At 49.2% G+C, this 12,121-nt stretch overlaps 1 protein-coding gene across 1 annotated transcript in view; it reads right to left on the bottom strand.

The window, feature by feature from the left end:
• Positions 1–369: 369 nt before the first annotated feature.
• The window catches only part of CAPN8 (calpain 8), a 69,714-nt gene continuing 57,962 nt past the window's right edge, over positions 370–12,121 (bottom strand). Inside the window, exons 15-21 of the mRNA XM_043486098.1 lie at positions 9,748–9,805; positions 7,732–7,796; positions 4,252–4,320; positions 3,764–3,842; positions 3,100–3,216; positions 1,801–1,859; positions 370–653 (exon numbers count right to left, since the gene is read on the bottom strand). Coding sequence (XP_043342033.1) covers positions 630–653; positions 1,801–1,859; positions 3,100–3,216; positions 3,764–3,842; positions 4,252–4,320; positions 7,732–7,796; positions 9,748–9,805 — 471 coding nt within the window. The 3' untranslated portion in view covers positions 370–629. The remainder of the gene's footprint in view (positions 654–1,800; positions 1,860–3,099; positions 3,217–3,763; positions 3,843–4,251; positions 4,321–7,731; positions 7,797–9,747; positions 9,806–12,121) is intronic.

The raw sequence follows: 12,121 nt of genomic DNA, 5'->3' as shown, positions 1-12,121 counted from the left end.
TAACCTGAACCTCACCTCCCCTCAGGTAAGAATTCCCCCCAGCAAGAATTTCCCATCCCTTTGCTTTCCCTTGGGCAATGCTGACTTGGAGTGTAGCAACTTCTCCATCTGCAAGTGAGGAAGAAAGAACTCCTCCCCTTGCAGCTCATCCCAGCACCTATCTCAGAAGGGTGGGGAGCAGCTCCTCTCCTGCAGGTGGTCCCTGGAGGCAGCTTAATCTGTAGCAGGCCTCTTCTCCAAGAAATCCACCCACATTTCTCATCTTGCAGCAGCTTTGGGCCGGGTCATTTCTCAAGGACATCTTCTTTCCTAAAGCAGGAACACCCTAGAGCAACCCCCAGATTGTGTATCAATAGAGAAAGGCAGAAAGCCTTTTGGCCCACAACTTTAATCAATTTCTGTCCCTCCAAGGTGCCCTGGGATCGGCTTAAATTCTGTTGAAAGAGATCTCAGACTCCCTGATTGCTCCAGTGGGAGAGGCCAGGATTTCAGGAAACAATAAACAACAAGGAAGAGATGAAAAATTAATGAATGCCCCCTTAAGGATAAAAGTTCACAAAACTGCAAAGAAGGGGAGAAAAGATGCAGGCAGGTTGTCGGGGAGCATCACTGATGACCAAAACCCTGGGTCACACCAACATACAGCACAGCCACTGCAAAAGAAGGAGATAGAAGTAAGCTCAGGGGTCCTCTGGGAGCTGGTGTGACTGCACCAGAGATGTTCTCCAGCCTCACATGGGTGTGACTTGCTCTAGCTCCTTCCCCAGGAAGTGCCTTGCTCCATAAGAGGAAGCAAGGAAGCCCTTCACTAAGTCACTGCCCCCCAGCCAGAGCCCCACGGACATATGACTTAGGAAAAGCTTAGCCCCACAGGGACTTCCAAAAATTTCAGGTTCAACCCAATTGAGCCTAATATGCTTCTAGGAAAGCCTTCCCTAGATCACTGGAAAGGGGTCAGCAACACTGCCATTCTAGAGCAGAAGAGAAGTGGTTGTACCCAGACAACTACGCAGGACCAGGAATAAGCCAGTGCCCTAGCTCTTCTGCCTGAAGCAGGTCGAGGGCAACGGCCCCCTCCTGAATCCTTGGGACATGCCCACACCTGCAACTCCACAGGCCAGTAAAGGCCCTGCTGCATAGACTGCGGCCCTCCACGGGGAAGGGCATGGAGTTCTCTGCCTATTATGAGCCTTGTACACAGTAATTTACACCCATTTATTTTGCATCTACTCTTGTTGCTGTTCAGTCACTCAGTCGTGTCTGACTCTTTTTGACCCCATGGACTGCAGCATGCCAGGCTTCCCTGTCTTCCACCATCTCCTGGAGTTTGCTCAGATTCACAACTATTGAGTTGGTGATGCCATCCAACTATCTCATCCTCTGATGCCCCCTCCTCCTCCTGTCCTCAATCTTTCCCCACATCAGGGTCTTTTCCAGTGAGTTGGCTCTTCGCATCAGGTTGCCAAAGTATTGGAACTTTAGCATCTACTCTACGTTGTTGCAATTTAATTCTTTGTTTCTGATTTCCTTCTATATGTCAATCAAAGACATTTTGCCTGAGAAGTTAGGTGCTTTAAACTGTACCCACCACCCCCAGTTTCATCCAAATTAATAAGAGCTGGCATCTTTGAAATGATCTGAGATATAATTGATGATAATCACACTCCTCCCAGAAATGCCTGCCACAGAACATGCACTGTTTCCACAAAGAAATAAGATAAGCCAGTGTGAATAAACAGCAGCTATACCATCCAAGAATTTTCAAGTACCACGAGCAAGCAGTTTACCAAAACTACTTACCTCAGCCAGAGAGAGCTGGACAATGCCATTCTGGTCCTTGTCCAGAAGTCTGAACAGTTCTAGAATGCCAGAGCAGGAATGAAGTCAGATAAGGATGCTCCTGGACTTTGGAACAGCCAGAGAGCTGCCTCTGTCCACCCCACACCCACCTGGCACCCTCCCTCTGTCTCCTGCACCCTCTCCAGCTCCCACCTTGCTTCAGGGACCCCAGAAAGCTAGATCTGGATCCAGAGCCCAGAGCAGTGGGCTTTTGGCAGCAGATGTCCACTCGCCCAATTAGACAAACTTCCAGTTGTGAGCAGAGAAGTTCCTTTTGCCATCTGCACACTCAGAGCTCTAGAAACTTGTAATTCTTTCAACAGGGGTGGGGGCTGGGGTCATGGAACAGGGGTGGTTGCCCCATGTGTGGGTAATCTAGACACTAAGCTTCGCCTCTGGCTGCCTGACCTTTCCCCAAACTCCCTCCCTTAGTAGGATATATTAACATAAGCATGGGGCTGGGTGGGTAAAGAATCTGCCTGTAATGCAGGAGACAGAGGTTTGATTCCTGGGTCAGGAAGATCCCCTGGAGGAGGAAATGGCAACCCACTCCAGTATTCTTGCCTGAAAAGTCCCAAGGACAGAGGAGCCTGGTGGGCTACAGTCCATGGGGTCGCAGAGTCAGACACGACTGAGGGGCTAAGCACAGCATTACAGCATAAGCCTAAGTGGGCAGAAGACTATCCACAGCTTCCCAGAAGGAGACCCCTATTCCCTCTCTGGGAGGTGATACCTGCTCTCAATATGATTCCCATAAATGAGAACAGACACCAAAAGCCATTTAAGGACCATTGCAGGACTCATTCATTTGTTGCAGTGACTGCACACAATAGATGCACAAAAATCTCCCAGAGAAGGCAACACCTTGGGCATGGCCAGCTTGGACTTCCTCAGCCCCTTCATTTTCTGCTGCCCCTCTCTCAAGGATGCCACAGTTACCTAAGCCTTTCTGGTTCTGCCTTCTGGCCCTGCCCCCTGCCCCTTCCTATACCTCGGGAGAGGTGGGATGGGTCAGGGTGGGAGTGAGGGGGCTTTCCTGGTGGATCAGATGGTAAAGAAACTGCCTGCAATATAGGACACCCAGGTTTGATCCCTGAGTTGGGAAGAACCCCTAGAGAAGAAATGGGCAACCCACTCCAGTGTTTTTGCCTAGAAAATCCCATGGACAGAGGAGTATGGTGGGCTACAGCCCATGGGGTCGAAAAGAGTCGGACATGACTAAGCAACTAACACTTTCACTTAAAGGAGAGAGTGACTCACTGAAGAGGGTCTCCAGGCGGATCATACAAGCAATGAAGCTATCAAAGTCCATGGTGAGTTTGCTGCATGCATACCGCATGGCGATGGTCTGCTGGACCTGGTCACTGAGGGTGAAACCTGTGGGCAGAGGGCGGCCAGGGTCATAGATGGAATGAGGGGCTCAGTTCTGTTTCCAACAGAACTCAGGGCTAATTCTGGCCTGATGCTGCCCCCTTCAAAGGATACCAGAGGATTCTGGCCATCAAATCAGTTTCCTTTTAGAAAATCCTCAACAGGATGAACCTCCTCCCTGGTCCAAAAATAGGCCTGGAGCTCCAGCACTAACTTAGCTTTGCATCACATGGACCACAGCAAAAAAAAAAAAAAAAACAAGGAAGGTGAAGGGACTGCCTCTCCTGCCCATCCCCTTCACAGCCCGGTCCTGTGATTGCTGTCACCTTCCCAGGAATAGGCAAAGTCCTTGGAAAAAGTCTAAAGAATCCAGCAACTGCAATCCTTCCCTGCTCCCCAGATAAGGAAGGTACTCAACACATCTTTGTTATCACACTGACATCCAACATAAGGTAATTACCACTGACCGTCATTAGCAACCACCATCATATTAAGCACATTTAAAATGAGCACATCCTGGTCTCAAGATCTTGCCTGCAAGATGTGTCCTCACCTGCCTTCTTGAGGGCTGTCCTCATCTCATGGGCATCAATAGTCCCCGAGTGGTTATGATCGGTCTCCCGAAAGATCTCCTAAAGCAGGATAAAAATTCCAGGTGAAAACAGCTGTTTGCAGCCCCTGAAGAACCATCTCCTTCCACCCAACTGCTTCCTCAACAGGCCAGGGATACCCTCAGAGGCTTCACTGATTCCTCCCAAGAAGTTTCCAGAACAAAAATAGGAACTTGTGCTGAGAGCCAGTGCTAGTCCTTTTGCTCTGTGAACATGGGACTTCCTCTGGAAGCACTGGCCCAGGGGCCTGCTTAGTCCTTCCTGGACAATGTGTCCACGTCTGGTGTTCACTTTGACCATGATGAAGGATCTGGTCAGACCAGGACAGGAGATTGATCAGGAATGGGTGTCAGGAAGGGCAAGGCACTAGAAACGGAACGAGGAGAGTGACCAGAGCCCAGAGGTGACCCAACAGGGAGAAAAGGGTTACCAGATACTTCTGGATCTTCAACCAGAGTGTCTTGAATTCCACCAGTTCCAGGGAGCCTGTCCCATTGCTCTAGGTGGGTTAAGGCCAACACAATCAAGCCCAGATTCCACAAGCTTTATGGATCCCATTCTCTTGTGACCTTGCACAGTGAGTGTCTTAAGAAAGACCTCAGTGAACAACCATGCCTGCAGTAAGCAGGGCCCTGGGGGTCATGGTGGGAAGGGTTGGTGGGAGGCAAGTTCAAATAAAGATTAAAGAGTCAAATGCTCATGAAGGCCCTCGTTTGAGGTCAGGCACAGAGCTAGGGGCAAAGGGCAAGTCAGGAGCCTAAAGCCCTCCTACAATATCATTCATTTAGTGTCCAGCATCCTCATCATCATGGGACATTGAGAGGGTGGAACTAAACAATCTGTAGTAAATTCTCTTCCAGATTCAAATGTCTGCCATTGATATTAGAGGTGACGGCAAAATGGTACCAGAAGAGTTCTCAGGAGCATGAGATTGGGATTCTTAGCCACATGCAGTCTACACATATTTGTCTGGTGCTTTGAAGGGGCTCTGAGCTTCTCAACATTGATTCCCAGGGATCCTGGGAGGACAGCTGGCTCAGCCGAAATGGGCCAGGGGTTCTGTGCAATCCTCTGTGTCCAGTGAATACTGATTAAGCACTGGGCTAGACCTGGGGGGTGCTTTTGAACTGTTTGTGAAGTTTGGTCTCTTTGAAACTATCCTTTTCTTAGCCATCCCAATTAATTAATAGACACCAGTGTGTTACAACTCAGGTGTTAAAATTCTGAAACAGACCATCATTCTCACCTCCTTCAACTAGCCAAACAAAAATTCATGTTTACACTCAAGACTGTAAACCTCACCCTTTAAGGAAGTCTGTGCCTTTTATCTCCACAATCTATGCTGAGTGTTGGATGCACCACAACCTTCAAATCCTCACTAATATGCCTACCAACATACCTGAGGATAGTAATCCGCAAAGAGGGCTAACGCTATGGTCTAGCCAGACCTGTGTATACTCGTATCTCATTTCAGCCTCACAAGACCACAGGAGCTACACTCTGTTATCCCATTTTCCAGGAGAAGACATAAGGTTCACACTATTCAATAACTGTGGTAGGGCCAGAACTTGGGTCTCCTGTCTGTTCCAAAGCCCTGTGTCAGAGCACCAACATATCCTCAATTCCAGATGGAGCTGCCGACTCCCAGGCCTTATCCCAGATGCCCTGAATCAGCATCTCTAGGAGCGAGACCCAGGCAACTGGATTTTTAAAGCCCCATGATTTTTCAGTGCTGATACATGCTACACTGGACCACATGTTATACGATTCTATTAACATGAAAATATCCAGAATAGGAAAATCTATAGAGACAGAAAGTGGTAGTAGGGCAGAGGGTTTGGGGTTGTTGAGCAAAAATGTGAATGACTGCAAATATGGGCGCAGAGTCCCTTTTAGGGGTGATAAAAAGCTCTAAAATGGATGGTAGTATTTGCACAACTCTGTGAATATACTAAAAAAAATCCACGAAATTGTACCCTTTAAATGGGTACATTGGATGGCATGTGAATTATGTCTCGATATCGATAGCTCAACAGGTAAAGAATCCACCTGCAATGCAGGAGACACAGGAGACATGGGTTCCATCCCTGGGTTGGGAAGATCCCCTGGAAGAGGAAATCACTACCCATTACAGTATTCTTGCCTGAAAAAATCTCATGGACAGAGGAGCTTGGTGGGCTACAGTCCAAAAGGCTGCAGAGTCAGACACCACTGAATGACTGAGCACACACGAAAAAAGCATTTACACAAGGCTCCATGGGGCTTCCCTTGTGGCTCAGATGGTAAAGAATCCACCTGCAATGCAGAAGACCTGGGTTTGATCCCTGGGGTGGGAAGATCCCCTGGAGAAGGAAACAGCTACCCACTCCAGTATTCTGGCCTAGAGAATTCCATGGACTGTATAGTCCGTGGGGTCACAAAGAGTTGGACACAACTGAGCAACTTTCACCATGGGCAGTTCTGCTATATTTTCTGGTTCAAAACCACTGCCCCCAAAGCATCCAAATGGTGAAACAGACACTCTTGAAGAAAGACTGAGGCACAGTCCTCCTAGAGCCATGAAAATGCAAACACCCCTGGGAACAATGTTTGAGGGACCAAAAGGTCACCCTCAAATCTAAATGAAAGTTCATAGGCAAGTTTGAGAAGAATGACTCAGAAATCAAGGAACCGTTTGCAGAAAAGCGAATCAACAGTTAACAGTTCTTCAAGGCCCACACGTTAAACGTGGACCTCACTGAAGGACCACGCTGGCCTCATAGAAGGCCACAGGGCTGGACAGGTCCAGCATCTGAAACTCTGGGACCACAAGGATAGAACCAGCTCTCCGCGGTTGACACCCCCAGCAGAGGTCAGCACACTCAAGCTGGTCGTCCAGGCCCTCTGTGCATGGCCACCGTGCAAGTACAACTCACCCCTCCCACCCTAGAGGTCATCATATCTCATCACAGATGAAGCCCGCAGAGCTGAAGTACATCCTCCGAGGCTCCAGTTTTCAAAGAACTCGCCTTCACCAGCAGCACCATGGGACACCGTAACCTGGACCCACCCAAGAACATGTTTCAAGGAAGGGGTGCCCTGCCCTCCCCCACTCTGTGCTCAAGCTGTTCCTTCCACCTGGAATGCCCTGATCGTCTCCATTCCTCCCCAAGTCTGTCTCATTCTTCAATATAGAACAAGGGTTAAATCAGGTCAGAGCAAACAAACGCGTTCTATCCCGTGTGATCAAATTCTCAACAATTGGCGTCAAGGCTGGGAGACAGAGACAGATGGGGATGGGGAGAGCCAGGGAGAAGAAGAAGAAGGCACCGAGCCTCCTGGGAGGGATGCTGTGATCAATGGGAGGAAGGTCACAAATGCCATTTCTGCTATCTCTGAACTATTGACATGTATATACTACCATGGGCAAAACAGATAGCTAGTGCGGAGCTGCCGGATAGCACAGGCAGCTCAGCGTGGTGCCCGATGATGACCTAGAGGGGTGGGATGGGGGTAGGGAGGAGGTTCAAAAGGGAGGGGATATATATATATATAATTATGATTGATTGATTCATGTTATTACACAGCAAAAACCAACACAACATTGAAAAGCAATTATGCTCCAATAAAAAAAAATTAAGTTCTTGGTGAAAATGAAAAAAAAATGTGAATCACCCAAAAAAAAGAGGATTTTAAACAAGTCATTTAAACACGGCACACCTCAGTTTCTTTGCCTGTAAAACAGAGAGCATCTCAGGCTTACTGAGGAGCAAAAATGAGATGACATTTTTCTTTCCAGCTCAGGCAGGGTACCTGCCATATGTTCAGAAAATGCTGGTTCCCTTCTCTCTCTTTCCCCTGCCTCCATCTCAGGTGGAGGAGTCGAGAAAATCAGGATCACAGTAAAAATAATGTGGCATTTAAAGGATACATCCATCAGGCTGATCATCTCTCTGCAAGTGTTGATGTCAAATCCATCAAATTTGATGTCTGTTCCTAAATATTTAAATAGAAAGGGGGGAGTCAGGATCATTTGAAGGCACAGGAAATCATCTCCCTGGTAGGAAGCCACCAAAGACACCAGCCAGAGTACAGAGCCGAACGTGAGTTCCACATAAACGAGCGAGCTTGGTGGCAGGCTCCTGGGAAGAGGCCCCCTGGGGTCCCAGAGGTGGATGCTGGCTTCGCGGTTCAGTGTTAGAATCTCAGCTTTGCTACCCACGAGCCATGGGACTTCAGCAAGCTAATATCTCTGAGCTGTGCTATTCTGCTCCGTCAATAAGAACAACAATAATACTTGCCCCCAAAGCCAACTGGTGATAAAATTAGATAATGTAAGTGAAGTTCTTAGCACGGTGCTTGGTCTATGGAAAGTTCTTAATAAATCAGCTAACTTTTTATTGGCCGGGTATTGTTCAAAGCTCTCTATTTTGTTTAGTCTCTACATCAAGTCCAGCTCTTTTGAGACCCCTTGGGCTGCAGCCCAGGTTTCCCCAGTGGCTCAGCAGAGAAGAATCTGCCTGCAATTCAGCAGTCTCAGGAGATGTGGGTTTGATACCTGGATTGGGAAGATGCCCTGGAAGAGAGCATGATAACACACTCCAGTAGTCCTGCCTGGAGAATCCGATGGACAGAGGAGTCTGGTGAGCTACAGTCCATAGGGTCACAAAGAGCTGTACATGACTGAAGTGACTTAGCATGCATGCATGGACTGCAGCCCTCCAGGCTTCACCGTCCATGGAATTTCCCAGCCAAGAATACTGGAGTGGCTTGCCATTCCCTTCTCCAGGGGATCTTCCCAACCCAGGTATCAAAGCTGTGTCTCCTGGGTTGGCAGGTGGATTCTTGACTACTGAGCCACCAGGGAAGCCCTCTAAGAACTGTACCCCATGTGCTAAATACCTTCATACCCATTTTATAGATAAGGAAACAGAGGCCCAGAGACGTTAAATAATTTGCTCAAGATCACATAACCCAGGCAGAGCTGGGATCTAAATGCAGGCCATCTGGCTCCATAGCCCGAGCTTTTAACTACAACACATAGCTTCTCAAACAGTAGCTGTTAATGTTACTGCTAAATTTCAGGCATCTCTGGGATCTACAGCCATCCCTGGCTCCAGGCTCACCTTGCTCACACCTGAAAGCCAAGGCAGGAAGACGCCAAAAACCCTGCAGCCCTCTCCACTTCCCTGGGCTCTTCCTCTGCCAGGCAGGAGGAGTAGCTGGAGCAGAGAGTGGGGAGGGCCTCCAAGCCTGGGCTCTCAACCCCGGGGAGGTGCTCAGTCCCAGGGTGGGCTCACATCCGGCTTTGCTCCTGTGTTCTTCACGATCAGACCCGGTTCTGCCGCGATGGGTGAACATACCCATCACTTGACCAGCCAGAAGCCTTAACCTGGCCCATCCTCGGGCTGGACAAGAAACCAGCTCTGTGCCAGATCACATGGATCTGCAGTTCATAGGGCAAGGGCATGCTTTTCCCCAGCCTGGGTGCAGTTTGATACTCTGCCAGCCCTCAGGACTTGCTAAAGTCTAAAGACGGAGAACTGTCATGATCAAGGACAGGCAGAATCGTCCCCTCCACACACCTTCCCCAGAGGTGCACTACAGAACAGGATTTTCAAGCTGCATAGTTTCCACAGTACCAAGTTATTAATTTTGTGGGTGAATTTCATTTACGTCACTCTCAGCCCAATTTCTCTCCCACCAGGACTCAGGACTCTTTGCTGCAGGGCCGCCTGGCCCCAGCATCAGCCCCGCTCTCACCCTGCCCACCACCCCTCTGCTCCAGCCTCTCCCACCTGCCAGACACTCTCTCGGTACAGAAGGAATCAGGGCCCTGGTCCCCATCTGCAGTGCCCCTGGCCCAGTGCCCACCCCCACCCTCACTGGCTCCCAACATCTCTCTTAGGCTCCCAGACTTCCTGAAAAGCCCCCAGGAAGAACTTACGTTTGGAAAACACTTCATTCAGAGCTGTCCTGAGTTCATTGGCCCTGATCTCAGAATCCTAGAAAGAGGAACCCAAATGCAAAGCATGTCAGACCCTAATGCATGTTTCAAAACACAAAATTCACGTAGATTCAGACACCAGGTCCACTGACCCTATGATTTTTAAAAAGTTGTGACAGCTTTAAAAAAAAAGTCCAATTCACAGGTTCTGAGGGGCCCCCATAGCCCAGCGAGAAGTGTATATTAATGGCGTGAGCTGGGTACACTCATAGCAGAAGGCGTCACACAGGGTCTACTGCCTTTCTCAGACTTGCCCAACCCAAGACCAAGACATGGCGAGAAGCAGTAAAGGAGTCAGTGCTGACGGCCACGTGCCTGGGGTGGAGCATCCTCAAAACCTCACAACAGCCCTGTCCTCATGTTAGGGTGAAGGAAGCTGTGACTCTGTAAACTGCTAAACACCATATGGGCTTCCCTGGTAGCTCAGTCAGGAAAGAATTTGCCTGCAATGCAGGAGACCCAGGTTCAATCCCTGGGTCAGGGAAGATCCCCTGGAGAAGGCAATTCGCTCCAGTATTCTTGCCTGGGAAATGCCATGGACAGAGGAGCCTGAAGGGCCATAGTCGATGGGGTCGCAAGAGTTGAACACGACTTAGCAACCAAACCACCACCAAACACCGGATACCTTTACCACGTAATTGCCACTTGCCTGGGATATAATTGCCAGAGTTCACAGTCGCCAGTGGCAGAATTGAGATTCGAAACCTAAGTCTGTCTCACCCCAAAGTACTCGCTTTCCCCACTGCATCTGTGGGAGCTGCTATTTCACATACAGCCCATCTCATCCCGGAAGTAGACATTTTGGGGACTAGGGTTTTTCACCTGCACAGGGCGGGGGATAAACTCTGAGCCTCAGGATTACTGGTCCCTTAACAGCCAGCTGGAGGACAGACCTCAGGCAGGATGACAAATGAAGCTCAGAGACAGTGAGGCTCAGAGAAGGGGCGCCAGACTAAAATCTGGGTTCCAGTCCTGACTTCCCCCCCACCTTATTTGCCACAGGACCTTAGCCAAGTCACTTCCCTTGGTGAGGTGTGGTCTTAACACTTGTCCCCACAGGGCCCCACTGCTCCCCTCTTCCACCAGCCAGGCCCAGGCTGCTCAACTCGAAACAAGAAAGGTGGGAGCTGTGAGCTTGCCTGTGAGTGCAGCTGGCCTCATTCAGGCACAGAACGGTCAGTCTCAATAATAAGACCTGGGGACATCCTGAAAAGCCTCCAGGCCAAGAATGGGCTATTGAGAACCTGACTGTCCTTCACAAGGCCTCGTGCCCCAGCCAGCTCCTTAACCTCTCTGGGCCTGACCCTACACCAGGAGAACAGCGACAGTGACTAATATTGCCCCACCAGGCAAGAGAGAAAAGATAAGGTACATGAAGAACTACACAAATAGGAGCTTTTATTTTGTTATCAGTCTTGATGTTCCAAATAAAATATGGTCCCTTGGAAGCTAAGGCAACAAGGTTTTGTTAGCAAAAACATTGGTCTAAGTGTCTATCTAAAACATAAATTGCCTCATTTTTGCAAAGCTTTCTTTAATGGCTATATAAAGGAATTGTGTTCCCAGGTTTTATTTTCTGCAAAGGATTTTAATGTATTTTCTTCTACTCCGTCCTTAAGTCTATAAAGTGGCTCAGAGCGTTCCGGGGGTGGAGAGCATTGTTTTTCTCCTTCTGTTACAGAATGAATGTTTGCATCCTCCAAAATTTGTATGTTGAAATCCAACCCCCAATGTTAAACTATAGAAGGAGGGACCTTTGGGAGGTGATTAGGTCATAAGGGTGGAGCCCTCATGAGTGGAATTAGTGCCTTTACAAAAGGGACCCCAGACGGATTTCTAATTCTCTTTCTGCCACATGAAACAGTGAGACATGAGTCTGCAAGTTAGAAGACAGCCCTCCCCAGCACCTGACCAGGCCGACACCCTGATCTCAGACTGCTAGCCTCCAAAACTGTGAGAAATAAATTTCTGTTGTTCAAACGCTTCCCAGTCTGCGGTACCTTGTTATAGCAGTCCAAGATGACGGACGCCTTTCCAGGCCCTCTGGCAAACCTATTATTCTTCAAAGAGCAGTGCATTCACTGAATTTATGGGGCCAGTTGTGACACTTGGAGTCCTGAGTCTGCTCTGACTTACAGCCCCTCAGGACCGGAATCACAATAAGCCAAGTCAGCGGGATGGGACGGGAAGGAGCAGTGAGCTCACCAGCTCCACAAGCCCCCGAGCGGCGCTGGCACCTGGGCCAAGCTTGACTTCCACAAGCCCAGCTCTGCCGGTGTCCCTGAGGGCAGGTGAGGCAGCGGGACAGGAAGCA

The sequence above is a fragment of the Cervus canadensis genome, chromosome 13 (genome assembly GCF_019320065.1).
Source record: "Cervus canadensis isolate Bull #8, Minnesota chromosome 13, ASM1932006v1, whole genome shotgun sequence".
Classification (NCBI taxonomy): Eukaryota; Metazoa; Chordata; class Mammalia; order Artiodactyla; family Cervidae; genus Cervus; species Cervus canadensis.
The sequence above is the reverse complement of the archived record's forward strand: the minus strand, read 5'-3'. Positions and strand labels throughout refer to the sequence as shown.